This window comes from Lathyrus oleraceus, chromosome 3 (assembly GCF_024323335.1).
Source record: "Lathyrus oleraceus cultivar Zhongwan6 chromosome 3, CAAS_Psat_ZW6_1.0, whole genome shotgun sequence".
NCBI lineage: Eukaryota > Viridiplantae > Streptophyta > Magnoliopsida > Fabales > Fabaceae > Lathyrus > Lathyrus oleraceus.
In genome coordinates, this window is record NC_066581.1 from 336,827,819 (window position 1) to 336,842,085 (window position 14,267).

Here is a 14,267-nt window from a genome sequence, read left to right on the forward strand (position 1 = left end):
CTTTACGCTAGCAATTTTATGAATAAAATCTTATTATAAGTTTTAAACGTATATACCCTATTTTTAAAAGTTGGATGTAAAATTGAAAATTATTTTATGTTCCATTAAAGTAGAGTATAAACTTTAGAATCCAAAAAAAAAAAATTAGCTATATGAAATCTCTATTATATTCTCAATTAAAATATCAATTTATATAAACATAAATAACCCATTTTCACAACCTTTAACCTCTCCAAAACGCACAGCACGACGAAGGAATAACCCATTTTCACAACCTTTAACCTCTCCAAAACGCAAAGCACGACGAAGGAATTTCACCAGAATCCAGAACCGCACAACTCTCACCCAAACACCCGAAACCTATTCGCGCGAATCTTCCCCTTCTTCGCTCGTAATGGCTCGACGGTTCACCGACAAACGCCTAGTTCATCTTCTTAGAATCTGACTACATCTTTATGGATGATATATTCATTTGCAAGTTTGACACAAATCGGTTAGTATTTTTCCATACCTCTCTCTATATTGCTTGAATGTAAGATTGAATTTAGAGTTTCATTGTTTGCTTGAATGGAAATTAACCTATAGTGTTGAACTTGAATATCAGTTGCTTCATTGTTTTGGGTGCAATAGTTATTGGTGCAATAGTTAATAGTTATTTTCTAGAAAGTATTGCAGTATGTGATATTAAGTGATGTTGTGCAGTAGTTATTGGTGCATAATAGGCTCTAACAATTTAATTTAAAGGTGTGTGACTTTCTACACTTTAGATATGGTATTCATTTCTTGTAGATGATTAAGTGAGCTCCCTCTGCATGGTTTATTATGCTAGTTATGTACTCACTTTTTTTGACAAAATACTGATAAAAGTTTTTATTCCTAAACTCAAGTTTATAATGAAAAAACATTTAGATGGTAGGATTAAAAGCAAGAAAAACACTTGAATATGCAAAAACTTGTGCTTGGAGCAAGTCCATTGCATTGTACTATAAGTGAATGTCATGTGTTAATTAAATTAAAGAGTGATGACACTTTGCGTGATAAAATACATTTTTCTTATTATCAATTGTAATAGAAGACAATAAAACAGGAAATGGAGATATAGTGAAACCTGTGAATCCATGGTGATTTCGACGACGGTGATGGTGGTAACAGACGGGAGGTAAGTTTCGATAAGAAAGGAACCTTAAATTTGTCTCTTATTCTATCTCTTGGAATTTACAACCCTATTACCTTTCAATGTGTTTTGAAAATCATTTATAAGTAGTTTTTGACTTTGATTACCTCCACTTACAACTTGTATGCTTTCATACCGAGTGTTAATAAAACTGTGTTAGAGCACCTGGCGATAACATGGCAATACTAACCAACTTGGAAGTGTTCTTTCACATGTGGAGTAGAAGTGTTCTTTCACATGTGGAGTAAAAGTCAACATTGAATTTCTGAAGTGAAGTAGATACACAAAACTGTTTATACTTCATTTAGACAATATTTTTTTTATTTGATCTCTCGAGTATTTAATATATATTTTTATTGGTGGCTTTCATATTCTGCTCCATATGTTTTTATAGTTTTTTATACCTTACATGTTTACTTCAAGTTTTTATAGTTTTTTCATTTGTTATTTTCTAATATTTGAATTTAAGTGATTCAAACACTTTTTAAATTAATATTTTAATATATAATTGTTTAACTTATTATATGTTGAACATGGAGATATTGACCAACACCTCGCAGCATGAAAAAGAGTCAATTGATCACATCTAACAATTTGATGCATAATTTTTTGAAAAAATGGTTGAAGTTAAATCTACAAGAACATCAAATGCAAATGGTTGAAGAGAAAAATCTACAAAAACGCCAAATACAAATGGTTGAAGAGAAAAAGAATCAAGAAAATAATGACAAAATGAAAGAGATTGAAAAAAACTTACATATAGATATAGTTTTGTTTAATGAATGATTTGTTGGTACAAGTTACATGGAAGTGATTGAGTTTTTTTTTACAAATAGATATAAACAACACAGACATCTGAATCGACCATCGATTCCGGTTCTTTCCGTTGAATACTAGAAACTTTGTGTTCAAGCTACTGTTTTCGTCGTTCATCTTTGCTCTTGTGCAAATCACTCAGTTCTCACCAACACTCGTGTTTCCCAAACCCTGAGAATCGAGATTTGCAATTCTCTTTGATTTCAAATTTCAATTCGACACGAATTTCTAAAACGAAATCAATCACATACCTCGCTACACTAGTGTTTCCCTATAAATCAAAACAGAGCTCTAGATACCAATTGTTGGAGTTCAACAATGAACCTCCATTAACAATGCACAGCTCTAGATACCAATTGTTGGACTTCAACAATAAACCTCCATTAACAATGCACAAAAAGATGAAGAAGATAAAGAGCAGTTGCATATAAAAAGAAAGAATGAAATAGTAACTAACTTTGAACTTTCTCAAAAATGCAAAATTTTGTTACATGTGCAATTCATTTGGACTTATATATTCATCCAAATTCAATCCAAATTCAATTCAAATTCAAATTCAAACGTAAACTCACATAAAACTTAAATGCAAAGGAAACTAACTCGAAATAAATTACATCATTTAACAAAAATACCCCACTCCAACATGCAGCAGCGACGAATTGCGAGACGTTAATCTCCTGGCAACCTCACTTATTTTGCGAGGTAGACACCCTTGGCATAAACTCCTTGCTATGATGATTTTTTTTTCAGCAGAACTCAAACTTTCACCAATTTTTAGATCTAACTTGTGCCACTTGTAATCCTTTTTGACACCTTTATTTATTTATATATTCATATTTGCCTTAAAAAAAGTCACTATTTATCTGAATGGGGAAATGTTAAATGCACAAGTACCCTCACTCCCAACATTGAGTCAAAAATAAATAAATTATGGTCTTCCAAATGCAATTTAAGGCAAGCCATAAGTGATCACTATCATTTTATTTTTCCAAGAACTCAAATACCAATTGCACAAGAATTGACATTAAAAACGTTGTTAAAATCCATTGTGCCACCCATCGTATCAGCATTGCTTGGAACTGTCAAAAGAAACATTTTTATCAGCGTTTTAAATTTCAAACTCCCAACTTCTCTCTTCCATGGCTAATGACAAAACAGATGAGCCAGTGTTGTTGAAGCTTCTCGTAGACACAGAAACAGACAAAGTTGTATTTGCTGAAGCAGGAAAAGACTTTGTTGATGTTCTATGTAGCTTCTTAACATTACCATTAGGAACCATTGCAAGACTTATTCAGAAGGATTCAAACATGGGACCTGTCAAAGTTGGCTGTCTTAACTCACTCTATCAAAGTGTGTCCGATCTTAGCAAAAGATATTTCTTAACAAAGACACATAAAAAAATGTTATTGCAACCAATAAACTCGTCAGAAGATTATTGCAACTCTCTCACACTTAACATTGACGATACTCCGCCGGCTACGTACTTCTTATGTACTATAGTTGATGATAACTGCTGCGGTAATGGTTTATATACTTCCTCTGATACTAATTGTGCAGGTGGGAATCCTTTGACTCATTTAGTTTCCCTCAAACATTTCCACAAAGGATTTGTTACAAGTAGTGCTTCTTTTGTTATTACCGATGATTTGATCGTCATGCCAAACTCCAAGCATGTTACAAGCTTTGGTTTACTTCAAAACTGTGGAATAAAAACCACAAGTTCCTTAAAGGAAATGACGTTTGAAGTCACTAAGGAAAAGGTTTATATTTATTTATTTTTGTATTCACGAAATCATAGTTTTTTGTTGTGTGCCCTACACAAATACTGCAGACTTTCATGCTCTATTGATTTGTATTTTGTATATATAGGTGCTGGATCTTTTGAAGTGCGCTTTGATTTCCAAGTCACCTTTAACAGATACGTTTTTGCGAAATGAACCATCCGTTGAAGAGTCGTCAAAGATTTTGAACTATGATGTTGAAGATAATGCTGATATCCAGATAAGTGTAAAGCTAGTTATAAGAAAATCAGATGGCAAGGTATTGTATGCTCAAGGGGAAGAAGATTTTGTTGATATGCTATTAACTTTTCTCCCATTTCCCTTGGGAGGAGTTGTAAGTAAGATAAGAGAAAATTGTTCTTTGGGAAGTATTGATAAATTGTACAAGAGCATTGCTGTTTTAGAAGAAAACAAGTATTTTAAGTCAACAAAAGCCAAGACAAGGCTTGTTGATCCTCAGGTTGCATCGCAATTCAAACTAAGCAATAAGATATTACCTCTTCAGCCGGATATGGAGTATTATTGTTATTATGATGGCAAAAGTTTCAAAGACAGTATTATTGATAATCAATTTTTCATAAGTGATGAATCTAGGAAAGATGAGAAAAACTGTAAAAATATGTTTCTACTCGATAATTTCAAAGCATGGAGAGGAAGCCGAGAAGGTTATGTGAAGGAATTGAAAATGTATGTGGCTACTGATGACTTGATCGTTGCACAATCGTCTCCAATTTCATCTTTAAATTTAATTGACAGTTCGGAAACTTCTCTTGATGACTTGAAGGAAGAGGTTGTCACCATTGGCCTTAAGGAGGTAAGATTGACTAAAACTTATGTATTTTTCATCTTCACCTTTTTGTTCTTCTAGTCTTGGTTTATTTGGTGATTATTTAGCATTTGCTATTTTATTTGATGTTGCTGTTTTGTTGCAGTGTCTTGGCATATTGATGGCTGCATTGACTTCTACATCTGCTCTAACAAATGGTTTAGCTCACTTGTTAACTGAAGTTAAGGAGGAGAAATAAGAATTAATTTTACTTCTAACAGACAACATTTTCAGGCATACTATTTTGTGGTTGTTTCATTTTTTCAGGGGGTTTTAACAAAATAAGGGAGGTTTCTCAAAGGTTTTAAGCGTGTGGTTTTGCCTTTGTAATTCAAAAAATTCTCTTGTGCCTTTACAAGACGTAGGTCACTGACAGACACGATCTTGAGAGTTCTCACATATCTTTTTTGTCAAAATTTTGAAATTTCAAATCTTGGCATTATTATCTTTGACTATAGCATCACACATGAACTTTGGATCTTGTATTTCGATGAGACTTGAGATGTTTTCAAATTGATTACCATCATCGTAGAATTGAGAGACCAAATCACAGAAGAACCTTGAAATAAAAGTCTTCACTTAAACATCGTTGAATTGCAAAGGCAGAATATGATGAATCTAGGCCATCAAAAAAGTGCACAGGAAATGCTTCTAAGTTCAAATAATGGAGCATGAGAGCTGGATCAAGGAAATTACAATATATACATTATACTAAAGAAATACCATGTAGTTGGCATTTCCTACTCTTTTACTATTCCTTTTATCAAGTTTCTTTATGTTCTCCTTTCTTGATATGTTGGGATATAAGAGCATGAAGACGAGCAAGATATGTGAGATTCAGTTTCCCCCATTATATGTGAGATTCAGTTTCCCCCATTTTGTTGCAGAGATGTGTATTGTTACTGATTTTGGTTTTGTTTGAATCAACAAATCTTTTGGTTAAGTGTTCTGATTGAGTTAGTAGTATGAATGATAATCACTTCCCAATATTCTATCTTGATGATTTATGAAACCTTAAAATTCATAAGCTAACTTGGTAAACAAGAGAGACAGAGAAAAGAAGATTTATTCAATTCTCTCTTCATATATATATGCATATCCTATACATCTGCTTGTCTACCAAGTCAACAACCGATGAGTAGCTTAGAAGTAAATCATAGAAATTGAAATATATAACATATTATATAAATAAACACCTTGGTATAAATATAACTATGCAATGTTTACATATTTTGTTGGATGGTTACTTATACAAGAAGGTAAAATGAAAGTTAAAAGAAAACCTTGCTTAAGCCTTTAACACTGCATGGTTCAAAACTTTTGAAGCAAATATTATCATCATTTTGATGTAATTGTTGATATCGCCTTTTTAGTTGTATCATAAACTCCAATAAAAGTTGTATCATTGCAAACCTCGACCCGACAATGATCTTCCATTTTTGCATTTGACTAAACCAAAGCCATGGAGAATTTACCAACAACTTAAAATGTTAGTAATGCACTGTTTCAGGAAAAAACCACCAAATCTGTCTTCTACCTAGCGAGAGGCTCTCAAACATGTCCTTTAGATTAGGAATATTATCTCGTGGACCGGTGTTTAACAATTCTAGCAGCAAACTCATTTATCATTTGAACACCATGTATGCAGTTCTTTTTTAATATCCAAATTTTCACACACACAACACCATTTGCTCCACACACACAATGCCATTTGCTTCACACACACAACACCCTTCCGAGAACCAAGCACAGCATATCAAATTTATTTCAATTTGTTTTATGACAATGAGTGTTATATATGTCAAATTGCATCTAATAAAACTAATCATCTCCAGAAAAATCATTATTTATTTAATAGAGGCAACAAAGATTATAAACATTGTCACAGTTACAACGAAACTGAGTAAATGAACAAATTGTATATTTTCAATATCATACATTCATATTATTATTATTATTATTATAGAAATGCTTAAACTCCAAAGGTGTATCGGGAAAATCACTGCATGTATAACAACTGATCTCAGGCTTCACACTGCTTGGCTTATTGTCGAAAAAGACAACTATCACAGTGATATCATTGTGATAGACATGCCTAGATCTCTGTGGTTGCACACCCCAACAGCCATCAACGTGTTCTCCCTTAGAAATCTCAACAATGTTGCTATACTTAGTTTTCTTTTTCCTAGCCCCCTTCTCTATAGCAATTACTGCTAGTATTTTCGCGATATCATCCCGAGGACTGCTGTTAACAATTTCAGCAGCATAATCGTTTGTGATTAATTTCCAAAATCCACTGGATCCAAATATAATGAAGTTGTCAGTGTCTTTAAGCACTTTTGAATAAACATCTTGTTCAGAGGTCAGCAAAGGCCTTCCAAATATCACCTGTTCTCGCATTGGGATTACGAATGATCTTGCCATAGTAAACAATGCCTTCTTCATGTAAGCATATCCTATACATCTGTTGTCTCGATTAAGCCTTTAACGGTCCAGGATGGATCTTTGTTCGCATGATAATTAAGAACAGGATGCACTTCAGTAAATTGACATACAGTGTTATCACCTGGATGCATTGCGTGGAATTCATTTCTAATATCCGGATTTTCGCAACTATGATGTCTAACCAATTGAGTCACGCATAATTTCTGAGATAAACCATTAGCCTCAATTGAACCAAGTACTTAACACGAATTTCCAACGTTGGCAAGATAGATAATCCCTCTCCAAATGAGGCAAATCAAACAACCGGAACTAACTAAGCCAATGTCTTCTTTATGATATTCTTGCTCAAAACTCCTCTCAGCAAATAGAATAAATCTATTTTCCATATCCTCAACAACTTCCCTTAAAATCCTTAGTGTCATCTGATTGTCATTCAGTTCAATACGTTCTACAATTTATAACCAGAGTATTTTTTCATCAAAATTTAACAAAACAAGAACACTAATAACACTATCAATCTTCTCATTTCTTGATAACAATATACAAAATTTAGCAACACAAGAACATTAATAACACTATTAATCTCACACAAATCTAGTAATATTTTGCTTGTTCTCTTATTGTGTTAAAACATTATTAGACGTAACGATATCAAGGATTGTAGTGGTTAATCGATTGATTTAGATAGTGGTTGATTATCTCTAGCTTAGTTATTCCATTCGGTTTCACGCATACCCGATCTTTCCATTAACAGACCGTTTAGACGATTATAATCTAGGGTGCTTCCGCAACCGTTGAAAACATTTTTAAAAAACGCTAAACTTCAAAAATTGATCTATTCAACCCCTTTTAGATCGATACTATCGTCTAACAAGGCTCATTAGATCAGAATACTCTATTTAAAGTGATTAACACTTATATATTCTTAATCACAATATATCAAATTATTCAACTTTGATAGACATATTCAACTCTATCTTCTTCCCCCATTCCCAACAACTAGTACCTCTTTTTCATAATGATTGCTACTATCCATTTTCCTATCAGAATTTTTGGGGTTGAAATATAACTCAAAATTCAAAAAACATGCTAAGAGTCAAATGACCAAAATAAACTAATCTTCATCAAATGTATGCAGAAGAATCAAATGTATGCATAATCAAATGTATGCAGAAGAAGTTCAATTAAAAGAATATATATACAAAACAAAACATTGCATCCAAAAAATAAAAACTGAAAATTGGATAAATAACAACTAAATTGAGAAGAAAAGTGTAATTCAACTACAAATATATTGTATCACTACTATCCTATTTCCCATTTTTCCCAAATTCCCCACATTACCTTGAAATCCTGTCCTTGATCATGATCTCATGAAGAAGCTTGCAGCTCTGGCACAGAAACTTAATAAATTGGTCAGTGATATAATTACCGGATAGGTTAAGCTTGCGTAGGTGGGGAAGTGCCAATAATGGATCATTACGATCTACCATAAAATCTTGGTTACTACTAACCCAAGGATAACTGAGATTTAGTTCTTCTAGTAAAGGAAAAAAATCAGCGATCAAGAACAACTCCTTGTCGAAATGAAACAAGAACAAAATTGCAATATCATGCAAAGTCTAGATGTTGCAGCTATTGTTACGAAGTAACTTGTTTCTATCAAGTACATTGGACTTTGAATGCTGTTGCAGCTATTGTTATGAAGTAACTTGTTTCTCTCAATTCATTCACTCTGTTTATACATTACTCCTTATTATCTGTTTCATTAGGTGTGAGAAGGCTAGACTTAGTGCATATATTGGGTACAAAGTCTTTATGATGTTTATATCAGAATTTATGTAGTGAAAATATATGGGAGAATATATATATATATACATACAAAACAAAAACTTTGCAAGAACAACCAAATTGATAAGAAAACTGTAATTCAACTATAAATATATGATTTCTGTAAAAAAAAAACTATAAATATATTAGAGGACTAGTACAGTCATATTTCCCAAATTCCCCAAACTCAGCATGATCTCTTGAAGAAGCTTGTGGTTATGGCGGAGAAAGTTAGCAAATTGGTCTGGGTCACCGATGTAATTACCAGATAGGTTAATCTTGCGGAGATTGGGAAGTGCTAATAATGGATCCTTATGATCTACCATAAAATTTGTGTCACTAGTAAGCCAGGGATTACAGAGATTGAGTTCTTGGAGTAAAGGAAAACAATCAGCGATCAAGAATAAATTCTTCTTGTCGAAATGACCCATTTGGTTATTGACAATGCAAAGGAAATACTTCGATACTTTATTCATTAGAAACTAGGCTTTTAAATAGCCTTTACAAAACAGAATTGGAACAGAATACTCCTAAAACTAAGGAAACAATTCAGCTAGCTAAAATTATGGAAACAGAATGAACATTACATTTGAGACCTATTCTACAGGCCTTTTATTGACTGACAGTAAAAATAAAACCCTTCAATCCCTCCTTTAAACTAAAATGCAGTAGCATTTAGTTTACTTCTGGTGCTTCAACCATTCCTAGCATGTCTCGAAGCTTTAAGAACTGCTCCATCTTTATCGGCTTTGTCATAAGATCTGCTATCTGCTCATGTGTTCTACAATGCTTCAACATTACCGTTCCATCGCTCACCAAGTCCCTTAGGAAGTGAAACTTCACATCTATATGTTTACTCTTTCCATGAAACACTGAATTTTTTGAAAGCTGTATAGTTGAGCTATTATCACAATTTATTACACTGCTTCCCTCTACCATATGACCGAGATTTTCAAGCAGTTTTCTCAGCCAAATGCATTGACAAGCACAAGATGCAGCAGCTATATATTCGGCCTCCGTTGTGGACAAGGTTACAACGGGTTATTTTTCGAAGACCAAGAGATAGCTCCCTTCCCAAGCAAGAACACGAATCCAGATGTACTCTTCCTGTCATTGAGATCCCCTGCAAAATCACTATCTGTGTATGCAATTAAATTAGTCATTCCTTCATTCCTGTACAATATTCCCAGCTCCAGTGTTCCTTTAAGATATCGAAGAATCCTCTTTGCTGCACTCCAATGTGTCTCTGTTGGAGACGACATAAACCTGCTAATGAGACTCACCGCATACATTATATCTGGTCGTGTTGCTGTTAAGTACATAAGGCTGCCAACGACTTGCTTAAACATTGTTGAATCAACTTTTTTTCCTTCTTCATCCTTGCAAAGCCTTGTCCCTGGCACAATAGGATTTCCCACTGCATTACTATTCTCCATTCCAAACCGAGCTAACACTTCTCGAGCATATTTTCGCTGGCATATGAAAATTCCATTCTTATTTTGAATTACTTCAACTCCCAAGAAGTACCTCATTTTACCCAAGTCGGACATATCAAACTCACACATCATTGAGTTTTTAAAATTTTCACACAAAATTTTATCATTTCCAGTATAAATCAAATCATCTACATAAAGACTCACAATTAAAAGCTTACCACCCTCCTTTGCTTTTGTAAAGAGTGTATGTTCGCAGAAGCACCGTTTAAATCCTTCACGAGAAAAGTATGCTTCGATCCGACTGTACCATGCTCTTGGTGCCTGTTTGAGTCCATACAACGCTTTGTTGAGCTTATACACCTTATCCTCTTCACCCTGTTTCTCGAAACCCAAAGGTTGTTGTACGTATACCTCTTCTTCGAGATCTCCTTGAAGAAAAGCACTTTTCACATCTAACTGAAACACCTCCCATTTATTTTGTGCCGCAGTTGCTAGGATGAGCCTGATTGTATCCAGCCGAGCAACTGGAGCGAATACCTCTGTATAGTCAATTCCGTATTGTTGTGCATATCCTTTAGCAACTAACCTTGCTTTGCATTTTTCTATCTCTCCAATTTCATTTAGTTTTGTCTTGTACACCCATTTGACTCCGATTGGTTTGACACCTTTCGGCAAATTACATATACTCCATGTGTTATTCCTTTCTATGGAGTCAATTTCTTTCTCCATTGCATCTCTCCATTTCTTACTTTTTACAGCCTCATGGTAGGTCACTGGATCATCCTCTGATATCATCATCATTACAACTTCTTCTTCTTCAGAGAGTCCCTCCCCTGAAGTATATTCTGACATCCAATCTGGTGTTTTATGTTGTCTTTTTGGCCTTTCTGTTTGAGAGTTTGGATTGATTTCATCACATGAGTTTAATGAATTGTCCACTTCTTCCGGTTCAGCCCCGTCACTTTCTTCCTTTTTATCGTTGTCACTGTACTCCAAGACATCCAAGCTTTCTTCATCCTTGCTTCTCTTCCAGTCCCAACCTACATTTTCCTCAAATACGACATCACGACTTATGCAGATTTTCTTTGTGGTCGGATCAATGAGTCTATATGCTTTGGACTCTTTGCTTACTCCAAGGAAAACATGTGCTCTGCTTTTGTCCTCTAACTTGCTTCTTCTTTGATCTGGAATGTGTACATGTGCTAAGCAACCAAAAATTCGAAAGTAGTCTACCTTTGGTTTAATGCCATTCCAAGCTTCTTGTGGAGTTTTGTCATCCAAGGCTGCTGTTGGACATCTATTTAGGATATGAATGCACCAGTTTGCTGCTTCTGCCCAATACTCTTTTGGCATATTCTTCTCAACCAGCATGGATCGAACCATGTTCATGATTGTTCGATTTTTGCGCTCAGCAACACCGTTTTGCTGAGGCGTATATGCTGATGTGAGTTGTCTGTTAATCCCATGCTCTTTGCAAAATTCTGTAAATTCGTTTGAAGTGAATTCACCACCCCTATCTGTTCTAAGGCATTGAATGCTTGCTCCAGCCTCCTTTTCCACACATGCTTTAAAACTTTTGAACATGACAAATGCTTCTGATTTCTGGTTTAGAAAGAATATCCATGTCTTTCGTGAGAAATCATCAATAAAACTCAATATGTACCTTTTGTTGCTGTTCGATGTCGGCGTAATCGGACCACATATATCTGAGTGTATCAGCTGCAGTTTATGTGTTGATTTCCATAAGCTCTTCTTTGGGATGTTCTCCCGGTGTTGTTTACCTACCAAACAATTTGAGCACAATTTCTGCGGAGCTGTAATGGTGGTCGGTAGCCCTTCCACCATTCCTTTGTGTGCTAAGGCATGTAAACCTTTGTAGCTTAAATGCCCAAATCGACAGTGCCACAAGTGTGACTCATCCATGGACTGAATCTGCATACACCTTGGAGCTTTTGAAACCATACCAGCTAGAAAGTAGAACATCCTATTCCCACTCATGTCTGAGTGCATAATCACTCCCTTTCTTTCATGATACACCTTGCATGTACCATTTTGGATTAGCACTGTTAACCCCTTTTCCTGTAGTTGACCTATACTAAGTAGGTTATTCTTTAATTCAGGAATGTAATACACGTTTGATATTACCTGAACAATTCCATTGACTTGCATCCGCACACTTCCTTTTCCCATGACAGCAATACGACTATCATTACCCAGCTTTACAGTTTGTTTGAAACTTTCATTCAATTCTGAAAACCATTCTCGATTACCACTCATGTGGTTGCTACACCCTGAATCAAGAAACCAAATTTCATCTCTAGTAGCTTTGTATTTTTCTACGTAAGCCATGAGTAGAAGCTCCTCATCATTATCAAACTCTACAAAGTTTGCTTTTCTATCCCACTCAGGACACTCATACTGATAGTGTCCTATCCTGTGACATCGATAGCATTCAATCAATGCTCTGTTGGTGGGTTGTCTCCCTCGACCTCTGCCTCGACCGCTTCCAGCCATGCCTCGACCGCTTCCAGCCATGCCTCTGCCTCTGCCTCGGGTGTTTCTCTCTTCATATGTCACCTTTAATACTTGCTCTTCTTCTATTTCCTTCCTTCGAAACTTTTGTTCATGTACGGCCAATGAGCTTTGTAGCTCATCAACAGTTAGGCAATCTATGTCATTTGCCTCTTCAATAGATACTACAATGTAATTGAATCTCTCGGTGAGAGTTCGCAGTATCTTTTCCACAATCTTGATGTCTTGCATGGCCTCTCCATTGTTACGCATGTTGTTTGCAACCAACATTACCCGTGCAAAGTATTCTGTGACCGTCTCATCTTCCTTCATTTCCAAGACCTCAAACTCCCTTCGAAGAGCTTGCAGTTGTGATCTCTGCACCCTTTTACTCCCTTGATACTTCCTCTTCATTGAATCCCATAGTTGTTGAGCAGTCTCCTTCTGAAGGATTGTCTTCAAAATGCTCTTGTCGATGGCTGCGAATTTCACTGTAACCTGGATCAATGAGATGCCACCACTCTTTTGATTGAAGTAGATTTTCCATCAACATACTCCAGTGATCGTAATCGCCGTCAAATTTTGGAATGCTCAGTAGGTTTTGCCCTTCCTTCGTCATCTCTCTTCACTCTTTTATGTGTTTTCGAAGTCAGACTCTTAACCTAAGCTCTGATACCAATTATTGACAATGCAAAGGAAATACTTTGATACTTTATTAATTAGAAACTAGGCTTTTAAATAGCCTTTACAAAACAGAATTGGAACAGAATACTCCTAAAACTAAGGAAACAATTCAGCTAGCTAAAATTATGGAAACAGAATGAACATTACATTTGAGACCTATTCTACATGCCTTTTATTGACTGACAGTAAAAATAAAACCCTTCATTGGTAAAAACTGAGGAATGTCATATTTTTCATTAGTGATGAATATAGGAAAGATGAGAAAAACTGTAAAAATATGTTTCTACTCGATAATTTCAAAGCATGGAGAGGAAGCCGAGAAGGTTATGTGAAGGAATTGAAAATGTATGTGGCTACCGATGACTTGATCGTTGCACAATCGTCTCCGATTTCATCTTTAAATTTAATTGACAGTTCGGAAACTTCTCTTGATGACTTGAAGGAAGAGGTTGTCACCATTGGCCTTAAGGAGGTAAGATTGACTAAAACTTTATGGATTTTTCATCTTCACCTTTTTGTACTTCTAGTATTGGTTTACTTGGTGATTATTTAGCATTTTCTGTTTTGTTTTATGTTGCTGTTTTGTTGCAGTGTCTTAGCATATTGATGGCTGCATTGACTTCTACATCTGCTCTAACAAATGGTTTAGCTCACTTGTTAACTGAAGTTAAGGAGGAGAAATAAGAATTAATTTTATTTCTAACAGACAACATTTTCAGGCATACTATTTTGTGGTTGTTTCATTTTTTTTCAGGTGGTTTTAA

General features: G+C 35.0%; 1 protein-coding gene across 4 annotated transcripts; it reads left to right on the top strand.

Annotated features, from left to right (window-relative positions):
- The first annotated feature begins 215 nt into the window (after window positions 1-215).
- Window positions 216-14,267, top strand: LOC127127516 (uncharacterized). 4 transcript variants are annotated; one of them, XM_051056714.1, is made up of 5 exons: window positions 216-493; window positions 1,073-3,750; window positions 3,860-4,436; window positions 13,827-13,975; window positions 14,095-14,260. In XM_051056714.1, the coding sequence occupies exons 2-5, from the start codon at window positions 3,130-3,132 to the stop codon at window positions 14,185-14,187; spliced, it is 1,440 nt and encodes a 479-aa protein (XP_050912671.1). In that variant the 5' UTR covers window positions 216-493; window positions 1,073-3,129; the 3' UTR covers window positions 14,188-14,260. The 4 variants fall into 4 exon arrangements, with proteins under 4 accessions (XP_050912671.1, XP_050912669.1, XP_050912672.1 ...); XM_051056712.1 differs by having other exon boundaries at window positions 1,088-3,750; XM_051056715.1 differs by lacking the exon at window positions 13,827-13,975 and having other exon boundaries at window positions 1,088-3,750; window positions 3,860-4,585; window positions 14,095-14,267.